Source organism: Phaethon aethereus (assembly GCF_964289735.1).
Source record: "Phaethon aethereus genome assembly, chromosome: 3".
In the NCBI taxonomy this organism is placed as follows: domain Eukaryota; kingdom Metazoa; phylum Chordata; class Aves; order Phaethontiformes; family Phaethontidae; genus Phaethon; species Phaethon aethereus.
The window spans coordinates 96,136,123-96,154,408 of record NC_138576.1 but is presented as its reverse complement, the minus strand read 5'-3'; the positions used below and the strand labels follow the sequence as shown (position 1 = coordinate 96,154,408).

Sequence of the window (18,286 nt, the reverse complement as noted above, 5' to 3'; positions counted from 1 at the left end):
TACTTTTTAATTGGTCAGAGCAGAATAATGAAGTTATGTAGTGCAGTAATGCCTCCAAATATCTGGAGGGCCTGAATCCCCTTTGTTTCCTCTTTCTCTCCAAAGTAATAGTTTTTTTGGTGAAGGAGGAGACAATCTTGCATTGCTCTTAAAAGAAAGATACAACTAGTTAAATATGAAGAAAAAACACTTTTAGCACAAGAAGTATTCTCTTGAATTCAGAATAACATATTCTAAAGGCATCTGTAACTTCTGTAACTTTTTGAAAGATTTACATCTCCATAACGATCAAGCATTAGGTGTATCAAGTATCAAGTAAAGCAAAATGTGAGCTCCATAAATATTCAGACATGACCACCAACTGTGAAAAGCTGGTGACAGCAGTCAAAACCAAGAGACAACTGCACATTGGTGGCTCTAGCTTTTCTTTCACCAGCGATTCAAATAGTACTAAACTAATCAAAATTCAAGAACTTTATTCACATTCAGTGCAGCTTCTGCTTCTTCTAATGCTGGTTTAGCTGCCTCCAGTTTACTCTCTGCTTTCACTTTTTCTAAATCGATTTCATCTACAATTTTTTGTGCTTTATCTTTCACACCTTGAACTTCATTTTTTACTTTAGCTGCAGCTTCAGCACTTTCTGTGACTTCTGCTAGTACCTGGAATTGACAATAAACACAAAATGTATAAACTAAAATGGTGGAACAAGTGATTAAGTTATCAGACATGGGAGAAAACAGATATGTAAAGGCTATTATACAGAAAAATATAAAGCTATCCCTAACTCTATATGGCATTATATAATTATGGAATAAAAATTAATACAATTTGCAGAATCCCCCCAAAGAAATATTGTATGAGGAGTTGGATAAGAAAAAATGAATTATTTTTATAATGGCTAGAAAACCTTCCCAGTGGTTTTTAAAGCCCATTTTTTATCCTATGATGGATTTTTATCCATTTGAACCTATAATTTTTCAATACAATAAGTATTTGTTTTTTTCACTATAATTCTGCAAATAAAAATAGTATAGCTAATAAACTAATGGAAGATGGCAAACCATCTGCCCCAATGGTCAGCCTCTCTTCTACTCCTTTAGTCTAAAAAGACTCACTTTTAATTAGTCTATTCAAAGAACAGCCCAATGTGAATTCACGGAATGAAGTTATTTATTTATGTCTGGCTCTTCAGTACATATATTTTTAATTGTCTTGTGCATGTGTGACATACAGTTGGTATCAGAATGTTTTTTGACCAGTATCAGCTATATGGTCAAGGCTAGCACTTTGTATGCTTTTATAAGGACATAAATAATGCTCTCAAATATCTGAGGAAAAATTGACAGATAAAATCCCCAAATCTGTCAATTTTTTATTTTTATATTTTTTAAATACAATTCTGGTTTCTATAGGGCTCAGTACTAAGGAAAAGAAAGAAATCTATAGAATATGAACAATATTACAAGTAGTTTAAATAAAACATGCTAGAACCAGGACTGGCTTCAGCATGCAACAATCCAACACTATACACCATCTCTCCTGCCCTGAAAGACTGTTATGACAGATGGAGCCCAAAGTCACGGAGTAAATGAACTCAACAGCCATTTTAGAGGGATGGTCCATAAACTAACAGAACGATATCTGTCTGTACATATCAAAAGACAGGAAAATTGTTATTTGTCCATATGTCTTCTACTTCTGATAATTCATAAGTAGTGCCCTATTGAAAAAGTTGACAGCCAAGAGGCTATGTGAATGATTTCCAGAGAGCTATTTCAAAATGTATATCAAATATAAATATTAAACAAAGTGAACTCTACTGGCATATCTGTCATACTGCTGAAATGTGAGAAGTGTAATTTCATCCCTTTCCATAATAATTTTCCCTCTTATGAGATAAAGGCCTTGAAGAATGCAAGCAGTCCCTTAGCCACCACTGGCTAAAAGTTTGCTCTCCAGTGTATATTAAATATCCACCATCATAGCATTATGGTATCATTCAGAAAATAGAATGCCTGTATTAATACATTCACTAACATGCCTTTCCAGAGAGTAATTTTGGAAACTAGATTTCTACCAGACCACCAATCTCATGAATACACGGACACCTTGTTAATGTAAAACACAAAATATGAAACTGAACTGTGATGAACTTTTTTCCAAGCAATTTTGACATAATAAAAGTCCCATAATCATCTGTTAACTTCTTATCTGCAAACAAGTGAAAATCTAACCCCAAATTCAATAAACATCAATCAAGCACACAGAAAACCATAAAACAAAAAATGAAACCTGGTGCTTATTAAGAGTGGGCAAGAAATGGGAGGAGAACATCGAAGGCACTTAGCCTTTGCTGCAGTCTTAAAGTGCCTCACTTTCAGAAGCAAATGCTGAATCAACATGCTACAGAGAGAGGAGTGAAACCTCATTTTAGAGCACAATGCACATTTTCTGGCTTGTACAAATTATGAGAAATTCTGCAATAGCACTTTCCCCCACTATATATCCTGGTACTATCTGCTGCATTTGGCTATTTAACACTTAAGTACTTACTTTATCTGCCTTAATAGATGCCAAAGCCAGTTCCTTCTCCTTAATGGCCAACTCCTCAGAGAGTTTAGCGACAGACTCACTAGCCTCCATCAGCTTAGATAGACCTATTAAGTAAAAGATAACATTCAGAAAAATGAAAACTCTTTTTTTCCTAGTTGGATAATACAATCTAGCTCTATCTGCAAACAGTACCTAAAAGTGTATAGCTTGGATATTACCTGCAATAAAATATATCCTTATGCTCATTATATAGACTTCTTAAAAAACAAAACAAAACAAAAAACAACCCACACACCAAAAAAGAGGAGGTATGTCAAGCATATATTGTGTCAGTCATAGGACAATCAGAAAATCAGACTGATATGGCATTTGTATCATTGCATGAGGAAATGGCATAAATATTAGGATCCATAACTGCCTTCAACAGTGAGTTCTTTCTAGAAAGAAGTGGGAAGAAGTGGAGTCATCAAAAGTGGACACAAAGGTCACAGCAAGATTACGACCTCCAGCTCCTGCGCATTGAGTTTACCTTCCCTTGTCCTTGGTGACAGAGAGCACAGAAAAGCACATAAAAGCATCTGTTCCCACCTGGCTTAGCACCAGTCCCATCATAGCTCTTAAATGTGCTGAAGCAACCATCCATAGAGGTCATTCAGCCTTACACTAACAGTTGCCCAGAAAGAGATGAGTTTGCTCCCTCTATAATTACTATATATTCAGTCCTTCCCATGCATTCACATATTCTTTTCTTCTCTTCCTCTCTTGCTCATAGATTTGAGCACAGATTTTTGGCTATTCTTGAGCTCCACATTGCACGCTGAAGTCTCCCCAGCCTCTCCTCTCTTCTTCATTACTGAATCTTAGAATCTTAAAACTTGCCTGGAAGCATTCCATGTATCTCCCTCTCTCCCTAAGGGCTAGAGTCAGATCTGATGTGCGATGCTTCTCTGTGACGTCTCTCTACTTTTCTGTTATCACATTTCACAGACAAACATTCTCTCCTAGCACATTCTTGCTCTTCTGACACAGCTGCCGCACGATCAGGCTACTGCCATTCTAGAGACTCTTTATTATTGCTCACCAAAAGACAGGTTATTGCCACTTCAGCAATAAAGTTCAAAGGTATAGTCACTGAAAGACGTTGACTGGGAGACAAGAGAGATGTTTTAGAGTGTTTGAATTGAATGTTTTGAATGTTAGAAGTGACATACGCCACTTTCTAAAATACTCTGAGGGATAGACGTACATACAGATTAACATTCTATCCCCACCTCCCACTCCTCTGACAGCGATTTCCAAAAGGCTTGTCACCTCACTTCACTATAAAAACAGTTCTGAAGGAGAAGCTATAAAAGTGGAAGTGATACTTTTTGCTGCATTAGCTTTCCCTGCGGTAATCCTAGAGTGAGAAGAAAGAAAGATGGACAAAGAATGGGAATAAGCGGAACAAGAAGAATTGAAGAATTTCTGTTATAAACAAGAAACCTTTATAGCTTCTTCAGGTCCCCTGCATACTTCCAATCACAACAAATATTACAACAGTACCATGCCAGCAGATATTTTTTTTTTCAGTACTTGTAGTCATAAATGAATGCCTGATTTAGGCATTAGGAACAGAATATTTTTCTGAGGGATATGTAGAACTCCATGTAAGAACCTTACTGAGATCAGCTACAACTTATCTAAAGCAAGTTAAAAAGCCAGCATGTATTTTGAACCTATAGAGAGAATCAAAGTAATCTTTATCTCTTGTTAATGCATTTTGTAAATTGTCTGAATGATGACTGCAGAAAAGTAGCAAATACAGAAAAATTATAACAATCTTTATTAAGATATTAAGTCACAGTACTCTTAGCACCTCAAGGATGTAGTTTCTGTCATTCTAATTAGCAGGAGAACTAGCAACAAGTTGGATGACATGCCCACTTTGTCAAAGGTAAATGGAGGTCTTGTAGAACCACAGTTCTATATGAAAAGACATTATCTACACATGTGATGCTTTACCAAGGATTCCCCAGATGGATTCTGAGAGAAGACACAAGATGCTCAGAATTCAGAAATAACTACAATTCTCATTGGATCTCAGTTTTTTACCTCACCTGTCTTACATGATTTTTCACCCAAAGTGACAAAGCAGAGAAGAGATTACTTCTATCTTTCAAAATACGTTGCTTGTATAGATACTACAGTGCTGACAAGTACACTTCCAGTGTGCTTGAGCCAGGCACTTTTCCAGAAATAGTATTGATGAAGGTATTTTTTACAATTTGGCTGCTTTACAAGCATCTTGAATTGGCATAATTTTTGATAATGATGTTTTTTTCATTTTTGTAATGATATTGACATCATTACATACAGGAAAAATATTTCAACAAGGAGATGAAAATAGAGACATTATCTCAGATGAGTTTAATAAAATAAATTTTAAATCCCTGTCGTGGTTTAGCCCCAGCCGGCAACTAAGCACCACACAGCCACTCACTCACTCCTCGCTCACTTATATCAGGATAATCTCCTAACAAACTGAAACAACTTTCAGGGCTAATGTTTTTAACCTTCTAAATCTTTTTGACATTAACTGATGAAAGACTAAGGATTAAAGGGTGGATGCATGAGAAAGTAGCTACATAATTCTTAACAAACTTTTTGAGAAAGTTCCTTAGGATGCAGGAAACAGTGGAGCACACAGTATTTTTGTTGTTTTGTAATACATCTTTTCTATGCAAGTGAAGCTGACAGACATGATTTTCTGAGCATCAATGACATAAAGATGCTGCAGTAGAAGATGTGTATGTACATATATGTTTTGAAGACCACATAAGGAATTATCGATAACATCATGTGAGAGGCTAGGAAAATCCACACGTGAAATTTTCTTGACAGTGCTGAAGCTACTTAGGATACTTCTTTTAAATTATTTTTGAAAATAGAAGAACTGGAGAAAGAATAAAAAAAACCCCACCCTCAGAAATCTTCAAGGCTCTCAGACTTTATTCCTCATCTCAAGCAGGACTAATGATAAGTTCTGATATCTAGAACTGGCAACATATCCATACAGGGAAATTTGCATAATGTGAAAATATTGAGGACCACTTACTCCTCTACATTCCACTCTAATTCAGCAAACAATTCTGTGAATAAAATAAATATCTACATGTTCTTATTTTATTCTTTTCTTCATGTGAAGTGTACCCATTGCGTAGTTATTGTCTAAATGCTACATCCTTTTACGTTTGTATGAAAAATCTTATCATGTAGAATTCTCAATTCTGTTAGATTGATATACAGTATCTTTTCCCATAAAGACCAAGTTTTCTAAGCTCTTCAGTTGCTCCTGTAGATTTACCAAAGCATGTCTAGATGGAAACCAGAGAAAACTAGAAATATATTCTGAAATTAAGTACAAATCTAATGCCAAAAATTAGGTCATTTCAAACAGATATCCAAAATTAGAAGAACATTTCAAAAACACTTTTCTATTTCAGATCCTTAGTTATAAAATGACCACAAGTAACAGCTACTGGTTCTATATCAGAAATCTGAAACAAATCAACCGTGAAGCACTCAGATTGTATAGTGAGAACTTCCATATATAAGTCCAGAAGTAAAATAGTAACTGCAGTTAGAGCTACCTTTCTCTACACTAGTAAATCAGATGTGCTCTCTGGCCATCTTCAGGTTCTATTTTCTATTACAAATACCAAATTGGAAATATTTAAGTTTAATACAATGCTGAGATGAATGATTAAGCTGGCAGTTTATTTGAGACATTTTTGTAAGAGAATCATTGTGAATTGGTGATAGCTGGAGTGCTTGAAACTGGTCCTCATATGCTACCAGTTTTGAACTATGACCCAGCAGAACTGATTTTAAATGTTCACAGACTAAGTAGTCTTGTATTAAAAACACAGCTCATTTGAGACCATACATAGAAATATAAGTTTATCCCTATTTTGCTTACCAATTTGCATACGTTCAGCTTGTTCATTAATACTCTCTAACTTTTCAGTATAAACTTCTTTGTAGCCATTTATGAAAGAGAGATAGGATTTAGGTGTTACATAAGTTCTTCTTCGATACCTAAAACATAGTATATTGGCAACACCAACTTAGTACATATTTTTGATGTGTACAGCTATTTGATTATTTTCAGTGAAAGAGAATATTATATAAATCAAGTCTTTAATTCAGTCAAAATCAAGTTTCTTCATAATGCAAACCCTTATTTAGAATTACATTGTTTTTATTCACATAGGCAATGTTAAAGATTGTTGAATAGTGGGAATGAAGATAATGAATTAGCAACATAATAGTAATTTTCATGGCCTTTACATATATTGATATAGCAGATTTGTTTTTGTGTTAGCCTTAAAAGACACTTATTGTTTTGTATAACAAAATAAGTTCAAAAAACACTAACAGTAGCAACACTTTTGGGATTAATTATTGCATTTGTATGAAATATTACCTTTGGAAATAATTCTCACAGCTTTCTGAAACTATATCATGAATGAGACCCATGGTTTCCACTACTTGTGTTTTAACTGATGCAGAGCAGACCATATTAAATTCTGAAAGAAAATAACTGGCTACAGCTACAAGAGCTTCCTTGGGCCATCGACTGAACCAATCCATGGTGCATCCTGATATGAGACCAGGAAATTTCAAAGAACATGTACGGAACTTCTCACCAACCTAAAGAGAGTAACGCTGTTAATTTAAGCTATGATAATTAAATAGGTTGATCAAAATGTTTAATTCATATAAACAACTAAATAGTCTATTTTTTTCTTGCTAATTTTCTGCTTAGAACACCCTGCACAGTTTTTTCTTTTATACACATATTTTGCTGAATTTCCAACGTTCAATATTTTATTAAATTTGAAGAAAGAAGTTCATGAAAAATATAAATGTTTCTTAATATTTTAAGACTTCAATTAACTTACTTTAATTTCCATTGAATTCTTGTTTTCAAGTAACAAGCAAGAATTTCACAAAGATACATTCACTGATTTGTATTAGGAAAGAACATGCCAGGAGGACAGAAGAAAAATTACTTTAACATGTAAGGAATAATTTAATGTTTAAGTATTTTGGTTTTAAGTTCTGACAACTATACTAATACTTTTATTGTCTCAGCAGTTGTAGACAGTCTTCAGTAATGTTTTTACGCATCTTTAAATCTCCTTAAAAATATAAAGCTTAAATAAACCCATTACATCTTATAGGAGAGTTTGCTAATAGAAGTAAGGAAGACAGATATGAAGAAAAAACTTACTGGGGAAAAGCAGAGGATAACATGCAAGTTCTTCTTTGCCCGAGTTAAAAAATATTCATAAAGATTATCAAAGGTAGGAGGACACCGAGGCATCTCTTTTTTCATCACAGGTATTAATCCTTGGGTGATATCATCCAATTCATCCCGAGCAAATAAATTAGAAATCTTTTTATAAAATTAAAATTTATAAAGAAATAATTTGCATGGATGTAATTATTATAGCGTTTATAAATATTTTCCTGTTTACATCTGTATATCTCTCTCTGCATATATACAGTTTAGACAGTTTAAAAACCAGATTTGTCTCTGATTAAGACTTCCTGTAACTCCATTAAAAACCAGGAAGTCTAACTCAGGAAGAGTACAGATCTTGACTGGCCAGTAAATACTCATTTAATAAAGGCTACTGAAATACCCATCACAGCTCCTTATCTTTTAGAATCATAGAATTATAAAATAGTTTGGGTTGGAAGGGACCTTTAAAAGCCATCTAATCCAACCCCCTGCAATGAGCAGGGACATATTCAACCAGCTCAGGTTGCTCAGAGCCCCATTCAACCTGACCTTGAATGTTTCCAGGGATGGAGTATCTACCAGCTACCTGGGAAACCTGTGCCAGTGTTTCACTACCTGCAGCGTGAAACATTTCTTCCTTGTATCTAGTCTAAATCTACCCTCTTTCAGTTTAAAACCATTTCCCCTTGTCCTATCACAACAGGCCTTGCTAAAAAGTCTGTCCCCGTCTTTCTTATAAGCCCCCTTTAAGTACTGGAAGGCTACAATAAGGTCTCCCTGGAGCCTTCTCTTCTCCAGGCTGAAAAACGCCAACTCTCTCAGCCGGTCCTCATAGGAGAGGTGTTCCTTCCATCTGATCCTTTTTGTGCCCTCCTCTGTACCCACTCAAACAGGTCCATGTCTTTCCTGTGCTGAGAGCTCCAGAGCTGGATGCAGGACTCCAGCTGGGGTTTCACCAGAGCGGAGTAGAGGGGCAGAATCCCCTCCCTTGACCTGCTGGCCACGCTGCTTTGGATGCAGCCCAGGATATGGTTGGCCTTCTGGCCTGTGAGTGCACACTGCCAGCTCATGTCCAGCTTTTCATCCACCAGTATCCTCAAGTCCTTCTCGGTAGGGCTGCTCTCGATCCCTTCATCCCCCAGTCCAGGGGTTGCCCCAACCAATGTGCAGGACCCTGCACTTGGCCTTATTGAACCTCATGAGGCCCACACAGGCCCACTTCTCAAACTTGTTCAGATCCCTCTGGATGGCATCCCATCCCTCAGGTGTGTTTCCTGGCTTACATTGAGATAAAGGAATTCCATACTAAGAGCACTCCTATTTTAAAAGTCGAGATATTTTAGAGTTTATTATTATTGATTTTACAATTCATTACCAAACTAAATAGAAATAAACTAGTGGGAACAAATTCTTCAGTTTCCTGCTTCTAAAGTATATTACCTGTCATGTTGAGACTCTTACCTCTCCTGAAGACAGAAGATTATTAACATATTCCAAAAACGACTCCTCTTTTATTTCATTATCAGTGAAAATAAAAGTGATGCCTTGTCCTTCTACTCCAGCTGTTCTATACAACAGTTTTAAATCATCTGACAGATTGCTTACATTATAGGATCTAGGAGGAATAAGAAACATTACCTGTTAATTCAAGACAACTCATAATACTGGTATTTTCAGATTATAGTGTTTTATAAATGATTGTGAAAACATCCTTTGTAAACACACATATTTTGGCTCAGGAATAGCTAACACATCTCGCTTTTTCAGCTCAAACTTCATCCAATGTTGTACACATGCAAGATGAGAATTTATTGTTTTCCACATTTTTAAATGGTGACAAAATGAATAATAAAAAAAAAGGCTGTTAAAATCTTAAGGTTATAACTGTGTAAAGAGAAAGGAATAGAAAAAATTTGATTTATATATTTCTTGCATTTCTTACCTGGTTAAAGTGATCTGAAATATTTTATAGCCAGCAATAAAGGAAGCCAACCTTGAAAGACTTTGTTTTCCAGAACCACCAACTCCAACAAGTAAAGCGTTTCCATATGCTGTCCTAATTATCCGGGAAATCTACACAGGAAAAAATGCAAGAAATGCTCATTTAAATTTAAATGAAAATGGTGATTAGCAAAATTAAAAATCTGTTATGCTCTACACTTTACTAGAGCACAATGTAAAGACTATTAAAAGGATACTTGCAGAAAATTTTTACTCTCAAAAGAACACTTGAAAAAGCTGCATGTAAGAATATTGCATGATTACTATTAGTTTAAATTCATAAAGGGAGACATTTTGAATTTTTTTTTTATGCTGAAGGTATCATCCTGAATGTGTTTAAAAATATCAATAAAAAAGCTTTTGCTAGAAGAATAAACATACTACATCATTGCTAATTTTAAGGGTCTGAAAGCCTTGGACACATTTAAACTATGATTTAGTGTTATCTTCTGTTTTGTCTACCTTCAGTGTTTCCTGTGAGATAGTTTTCTTAAAAAGTTTCACAGATACAAAAGCTGGATTACAAATTTACTATGTTATTTCTTTTTTACACATCTCCTGTATAAACATCATATCCTTCCTTGTTTTTATTATATGTTAGTGCACTATTACTTTTAAGATGCTACAGTTTGCTTTGCTCATCATGTACATTATGTACAAAATGCAAAAGATTGGCATCTATATCAAGCCTTCAAATTCTACTCATTTTTTCCTTCAAATAAATTTTGGTTTTTTTGTGCAGTTCCCTCTGAGCCTATCCAGATAACTATATTAAAATAGAAGTCTAAATGTGAAATGTGAGGGTGACTAAATTTATTGTCACCATAGTGACAGCAGGGCTCCTTTCTGCTACCTAACTGCATCTCCTAGGTATTCTGGTTAAAATTTAACAATGGAAATGGAGTATCAGAGACTTTCAAGGTCTTCTGAAATTCACCTAGCATCACATGAACTATATTTAAAAATAAAATTATTTTCTTCTGCTTAAATGCAAAGCAAACAAAATAATTCAATTTACTTGAGGTCAACTAGAGAAGAACCAAACTGTTTTGGTTTCACTGTGGCTAACACAACTAGCACAACTTTTTAAACCTGAGGCACAGTACTTCAAACAAATCTCATGCTTAGTCTTTTTTTTCCCCTTGTGAATTGGATTCTGACTTCAGATTAATTCTTTCCTTATATTTTACTTTCTGAATAAGGGTTCAACTGATTGTAAACTGAGACTTTCCTCTACCCAACACATCAATTCCACTGAAGCCCTGATTTATATTTCTTTTCATACCTCTCATCCAATCAGATTCTACTTCATGTGTAGTTTTGACAGGTAGAAAGTATTGCCAAGTGTTTTCGTCACTTGTCAGGTACAGATACCTTTGAAGTGTTCTCTGAATTCTTAATGATTAAAAATCATTATATATATCTCAATATAGAAAATATAAATGTGCCTCTCTATGACCTCACCTGTCCTATCGAGGAAAGTCTTCATACCTCTGAATACACAGAAGCTTAAACAAATACACAAAATACGGTATTTATTACAAAACAGGCAAACAGGTAAAATAACTGTAGCTCTTTCCTAGTCCTTGAAAATGACTAGGCAAAGATGGCAAGCAAGTTTGGGGATGAAAGTAGCTTTTGAGAATGTGCTCTCTAAGCATAGCTTGCCTAAATCAGGAATACTGTTGCAACAGTTAAACTAATAAAAAAGTAACAAACTCCAAACCTTAATAAGATGTGTCATTGCATCCTTAAAAAACACCAAATCAAGAAATGATCCTCTAATACATTCATTGTATTGTCTCTGATACATTTGCAATTTTTCACAAAGAAATTCAAAGCTTGGAATCTGGGAGAAAAAAAAAAAAATCAGTAACAATACTAGCATGGCCCTTTAGAATTTAAAACTGCACTGACATTTTTGCACAAACTTGAGTTCATGTATTGGCCACGTGTAATGAGATTATCTTCTTAATTCACTGTAGTGATCGTTGTGTTTAAGCAGAAATTTTCTGCTAATGGTGTGGAAAGAAAAGGAGCAAGGAGAACAAGAATGAATAAACTACATTTATATGGCATTATTAACTTTAACATCATTAAAATGATTTATTGCATACACACCAGAAAAATCTAGATATATCTTTAAAAAACATGGTAGGTATTCAACAGAATTTTTTGTATTATATGAGCTCAGCAAGGTAACATACTTAATAATTAAAAGAAAACTTCAATGACTAGAATTTTAGGTGTCAAATGAAATACCTCCTCATAAACTTTTGGTGGTTCAAACACAAAATCTTCTGGTTCATCACCAGTTGGTTCAGGCACCTCCCGTAAAAAATCTACGAAATATGGTTCAGCTTGGAGAACTTCTGTTAAGCCTGTATCCACATATTCCTCAATTGCTTTAGTAATAGTTTTATCAAACCAGGCTGTATCTTCAGGAGTAATAAATCTAAAAATCACAGATTAGTACAATTTTTTTAAAATTATTTCTAGTTATATAGGGAGAAAAACAGTTAATTAAGTACTAAAAGAAACTTGTAACATTTCAAAGAAAAATACATATTAGGCAACACATATTACACAATAGTCACAAAAATAGATTAAGCAATATTCACAGAAATGAAATGCTTCCATACTCTTAAGTGTAATAGTCAATTACACGAAACGAAAACACAGAAACAACTTGACTTTCCAACTTGCACGTAGAACTAGGTAATGACAGACCATTTAATTTATCAGGTGAAAAAGGATGAAAAAAGTTGAGAGATTTCCCAAATAACCATAGCTAAGTGACCCTTATCATCTTTCAACCTGCAGCAGAATAGCATAATTTATGTTATTATATTACTACCTATGAAACTGCAATGAGATAAGGAATAGTGAAAGATAGTGTATATCATTACAAGCTGACTTGATTCCTAATCCTTCTTACACCAAAATCCACAATTAACAGAGGGGGATATACGCTGGGGGGGAGGGAGGGTGGGGGCGAGGAGTAATGCAGATATAAAGTCTGCAAACACCAATATTAGTGACTACATTTTATTGTTTAAACAATGTTTCTGTTTTGATTGATAGGTTCAAAATGGCTTTAATACAGATTAAGATCTTTGACTACTGTGATTACCTGTGGCTGTGATTATCTGAGAAGCAATCAAGAATTATACTCAGTAGTAACTGGTAAATATAAAAGGCAAGCACCACCTCAACCCTGAGGTTTCCCTGATTCTCTTACCCATTCCATCAGGGTGGAGTAAGCAAGCAGCTGCATGGTGCTTAGTTGCCAGCTGAGGTTAAACCATGACACCTACAAAATGTAAAATGCTGTAGTTATTATACCTGTCAGCAATTACTCTGGTACATTCATGCTTAAAAAGTGTAAGAAGGACAGTGCTGCTGTTGCATTCTTCGGCTTTTATAGTTAACATTCCTTGCCAAATTCTAGAAAGGTCTCGAAGGTTGAAAATATAGTGGAATTTTGATGGTGTAGGCAGCATCTTTGCCTAAAGAAAAATATTGTTAATATTAAAAATCAGTTACATTTAGAAGGAATCAATAATAATATAAATTATAAATTTATAATTAATAACAAATATAAAATAGAAGAATAACAAACCTACTAATTTTCATACATAATACTGTGGGCAAACTCCTTCTAAGAAGTCATCAAAAATATCTCATTTGTTTGGAAGCAAGATCTTGCACTAAATGTAAAGCCCCAACTCTTGTAACATGTAATTATTTCATATGTTGCTCTGGGTTTAATAAATGAAAAAATATAATTAATAAAGAATTTAACTTCCTGTTCCTTAGCTATAGTGATTAAGGCTTTGGGTAACATGAATAAAAGTATATGAGTGAATGGACTGATATTTCATTCATCTGTCTTGTATAATGAAATTGGATTTTTTTCCAGATATTATCTCCAAAACTTTTAGCCCTTCTTTCTGCTGTTTTTTTCTCATTATAGATATGTTTGTAAATAATATGTGCTTAAATTACACTCCTAGGCACTCTGTTCAGACTGATTGTGATAAAGCTTTCCCTGCAATTTATACCTTTGTCCATTGCCACAATATTCTGCCTGCTGGGACCAATTTTTTCACCATATCACATACTTCAGGGTTGAATTTTCTACATGAATGAAAGTATCCACAGCCAATAATACCTGGAAAGATAAAATGCAATATATAATTAATCTCAAGTTGTAGGATATAAGGTAGGTTGTGAGCAAGACATATAAGTACTTACTGAAAACATTAATTTACTTTCAAATTACAGATTAAATAATTTTTTCTCTCATCCATGGCTTTTCTGAACCAGTGTACAACTGTACAACTGGCAGTAACTGCTGGGTTTTAACAATATACTGCATCAACAAAGTTAACAGAATTGAGAACTTTATCAACAGAGGGCATTTCAGACGGTGCAGAGATGGAATGGTAACCTACATAGTAATAGGAGTGCTCATATTCTTCCAGGAAATGCCATTACTTTATTATTATTTTGCTTATCCCAAATTAGAAAGACAAGCATTTAAATGGGTTAATTTCTATTCCACAGTACTATTTTTGCTGTAATACAGCTTCAGTTGTTTCACTGGAAGTACTCTGTATTTGCATAATGAAAGTGAGAAAGTGAACATACTTTTAGAAATTTTAAGTCAATTATGAAAAAAAATTTATACTAAAACAAGAGAAAGAAGTACCAAAAATTTTGTCTACGGATGCATTGGATGGCAATGTACAATTGAACACACAAAACTGTCTTTTTAAACGCTGGGGAATATCATTACGGCCTCCTCCGGGATGTATCATTGCTGCTATTAATTGTACATCTACAATTGTAGTGAAGTCTCCAGGCTTATCCAAGCTGTACATTCCTTTCATTTCCATCATTTGACGAACAATTTCATTTGTTACCTGTAAGTTTATGTAACTTGTACAAATTAGAAATTCAGACAAGAAAAAAAGAAAATATACCCTGATAATTTAATTTCTTCTTGTAACTCTACCACTAATCCCTAGAGAGAGGTTTTCACTTGCATCTAAACTCAGATTAAACTATCTGTCTTCCCTATTTATATGGGAGATCCTCGTTTATGTGATCTTAAACAGCAGGAAAATGCTTTCAGAACTGTACTATCATATAATACCAACAAAATATGTTTGTGTTCCTTTTGACTAAATAAATTTAAGGCAATGAATGGGAAAAGAATGTGTTTTGTTCCATATTTTGCTGCCGGACATTCAGCTCCAGATGTCCAAACTATGCTTTTCAGTTCTCCCTTTGGCTTCCTTTGAAGCAAACCAACTAATTATTTTTTGAAACAGGAAGCTCTTTATTCTGAAAAGGTTATTCACTCCACATTCCACTCTACAGCACCAGCAGGGATCAGAAGGCATCAGAGTTTGCCCCCATAGCAACTGCTCCAACGATGTTCAGCAAGCCTTATGTGCTCAACATGCCCTAACAAAGCCACATGATACGCAGCAGGGCACCAATGAGAAAAAAGCATTCCATTAAAAATATTTCATCAATGTCTTATGGACATAATGGAAGACCTAGAGGAGGTCCTTTCATAATGGAGATCCTTCCTATTATTGAACACTGACTGGGACTGTGAGGGCTTTTCCTCAAACACAACCACCTACAGTCAAACAGGCCAGTGTTGCGGGTTATTCAACACTAGTTTCAGGTTTTTAAAAGAAACAAAACCCACATTTTGACAAAAACAGCTGCCTGAAGTGAAGAGGAGTAACTATTCAGTTTACACAGACTCACTTATATCCATACTGCCACTTAAATACGTGCCCAAGCCCACTCTCAGGACCAGACCTACTACCCACGCTGTTAACAAACCAGCTCAATGCTAGGAGCAGCCTTAACCCAAACCCTCACAGAAGCCAGAGAGCCTGAGCATTCAAAAGTACAGAGAGGCCCCAGGTTTCTAATTTGTTATTTACTCAGCAAATTAAAAAAGTAATGATAAGAATACTTGGTCTTTATGTTAGAATAGATATTCCAGAAGACCTAACATCCTGGGCTGGAAATACTTCAAACCTACTATGGGAAGGAACTGAGAGACACTTGCTTGATTTTGAGTTTGTATAGGCATATGAATGTTACACACCCAAGTGGTAGATGGGCTCATCAAAAGCCAAAAATCTTTAATCCAGTTTGCAAGCCAATGTGTTACCTTTGAATTTGGACACAGCTTTTAATAGTTTTCCAAGGTATCACACTTTCGTTTTGCAGAAAGTTTGTTTTACTTTTTTTGCTCTCAAATTATTGTCAATTTTGAACTTAATAATATGGTACTTTAGTACAGTGATACTTTTTATTTAGTCTTACAAAAATATGAGGAAGTGGAGGTAATTTAAGATATGACATGTCTCATCAGTAAATCTAATTTTCTCTCTTTTTTCTTCATCAGTGCACCATGATTAGAAAGCACTTGCAATAATTAACAGCTAATTAAAATATTGAGGAAGCCCACTGATTCCCATGTATATAAAAATGCAACAATTTGAGTATGTCCTGTTTGTTAAAAAACAGTTTACCTGATCTCCCCATTCATTGATAAATGGCATATTGATATCATCAATAAAAACAGTCATTTTTCTGCCTCCAGGAGGTCCATAAGTACTTCCAATGCGTTTGTCCACATAACTCTCTAGTATTCTCTAAAAATTAAAGAAAGTTCTTGTTTTGCATCTAAAGCAACAATATTTGAAATGTATTGTTAAAAAAAATGTGTTACTTATTGCTTTCTGCTACAGTACTTAGCCAATGATTTCCTCTTTTTGTTAGTAGTTTCATCTCAGATTCATCATTAAGGAACCCTATTCTCCTGTTCATTACACTGATTCCTACATAATTCCCCAGCCTTAGGTCTATGTCCTGCAACCCATCTCTGGCTACCAGAGAAGTTTTTAAAAAGTTTTCAAACTTGGAAATTATTATTATTTCATTATCAGCATTGAAGACAATTATTATCATGAAGTCAACAAACAAAATTCTTTTGAATTGTATTTCAGTCTTCAAATGTGTCAAGATTAATGCAAGAGAAACTGCTAAGAGAAAAGAAAATTAACAGATCAGAAGTTGTGAATTCTGTTGCATATTTTTTTTTCTCTCGCTTCACAAATCAGTAAGAGATAGTGAAGATAGGATAGAGATAGGAAGATAACACACACAATTTGAGAAATGAAAGGATTAATCAAAATTCTATTAATTATGAGCAACCTAGACTATCAACAAGCAGAAATAGTAGTTTCATTATCTCCAGCATACTTTTTATAAGTATTTTTATAAATATTTGACTTATTTAGAAAGGGATTTAAGAATCTCCTTTCCAAAGGGTAGCTCTGGAGACGAACGGAATCTGATTTCAGAGTTTGTCATACACTGTCTGAAAATTATGACTGCTTTGAATTTCCCCTAGCTAAGCTCAATTGTTTTTTATTTCCAGTACCACTGCAGGCAATATAGAGGCAACTTAGGTTGCTTTTACAATGATTTCCCAGGTGTCTTGTAAGCTAAGTTACATGGTATTTTAACATTTTGGTGGCAGTAATCTTTTAAGATTGTGTTTTGAACTAAATAAAAGCAGGATACAATAGACTAAAAAGACATTGATATGTAATTGAAACATATCTTCAAAGTTCTACAACTCTACAGTCTTTCTAAAGGTACTTGGAACATAAACAACAGCAGAAAAAAGACATTACAAAATGGTAGCAAATGTTTTCTTTAGACAAATAATTTTTTAGTTTTACAATTATAAATGTAATCCTATATGTCATGTGGCATGTGCTGTCAAAGACAGAAGTATTAGTAGCATTTTTGAAACAGAAAACAGACACAAGTTTTGTCCAGTGTTTTTGTATTGTTTTTTCACAGCAAATGGTTAGCTGAGTGTTCTAAGATAAACACATATAGAACATTGTTAGCATTAATGTGTCATTTTGGACATATGTGATTAAGGTGAAAAAGACAAACTGCTAATAGAAAGAGATTACATAGGAAATCAGAACTTTGTAGCACATCTAACACATCCAAAATCACGCAATCTTTGAAATAGCCTCAGAATGATGACTCAAAATTAAAAAACTATTTTGCTCTTTCAAGAGTTTAGAAGCATTTCAACTGTTTTTCTGCTACAGCTCTCTCCTGGAAATCAGAAGAGTGAGCTATGTATTCGGCTAGCTAGCTGAAAAGAAAGAGCACACCTTCTGATGTACTACAAGACTGTAGCAGAGACAAGATACAGTAAGAACCTTGCACAGACTCTTTGTACCAAAGACGAGGAAGTCTGGGTTTTGTTTTCAAGACAATAACGTTCTAGGGACCCACAATACACTAAGTAAAGGACACTGAGCCACAGATACTGATTGTTCAGTTAATCCTGCATGCATGAAAGGATGCCT

At 34.6% G+C, this 18,286-nt stretch overlaps 1 protein-coding gene across 1 annotated transcript in view; it reads right to left on the bottom strand.

Annotated features, from left to right (window-relative positions):
- Window positions 1–18,286, bottom strand: part of DNAH8 (dynein axonemal heavy chain 8) — a gene marked incomplete at its 3' end in the record, with an annotated part of 134,656 nt that overhangs the window by 40,762 nt on the left and 75,608 nt on the right. Inside the window, exons 52-64 of the mRNA XM_081998590.1 lie at window positions 16,418–16,540; window positions 14,563–14,776; window positions 13,913–14,022; window positions 13,194–13,357; window positions 12,111–12,303; window positions 11,575–11,697; window positions 9,790–9,920; window positions 9,309–9,462; window positions 7,833–7,997; window positions 7,023–7,249; window positions 6,516–6,634; window positions 2,555–2,658; window positions 484–660 (exon numbers count right to left, since the gene is read on the bottom strand). Coding sequence (XP_081854716.1) covers window positions 484–660; window positions 2,555–2,658; window positions 6,516–6,634; window positions 7,023–7,249; window positions 7,833–7,997; window positions 9,309–9,462; window positions 9,790–9,920; window positions 11,575–11,697; window positions 12,111–12,303; window positions 13,194–13,357; window positions 13,913–14,022; window positions 14,563–14,776; window positions 16,418–16,540 — 2,004 coding nt within the window. The remainder of the gene's footprint in view (window positions 1–483; window positions 661–2,554; window positions 2,659–6,515; window positions 6,635–7,022; window positions 7,250–7,832; window positions 7,998–9,308; window positions 9,463–9,789; window positions 9,921–11,574; window positions 11,698–12,110; window positions 12,304–13,193; window positions 13,358–13,912; window positions 14,023–14,562; window positions 14,777–16,417; window positions 16,541–18,286) is intronic.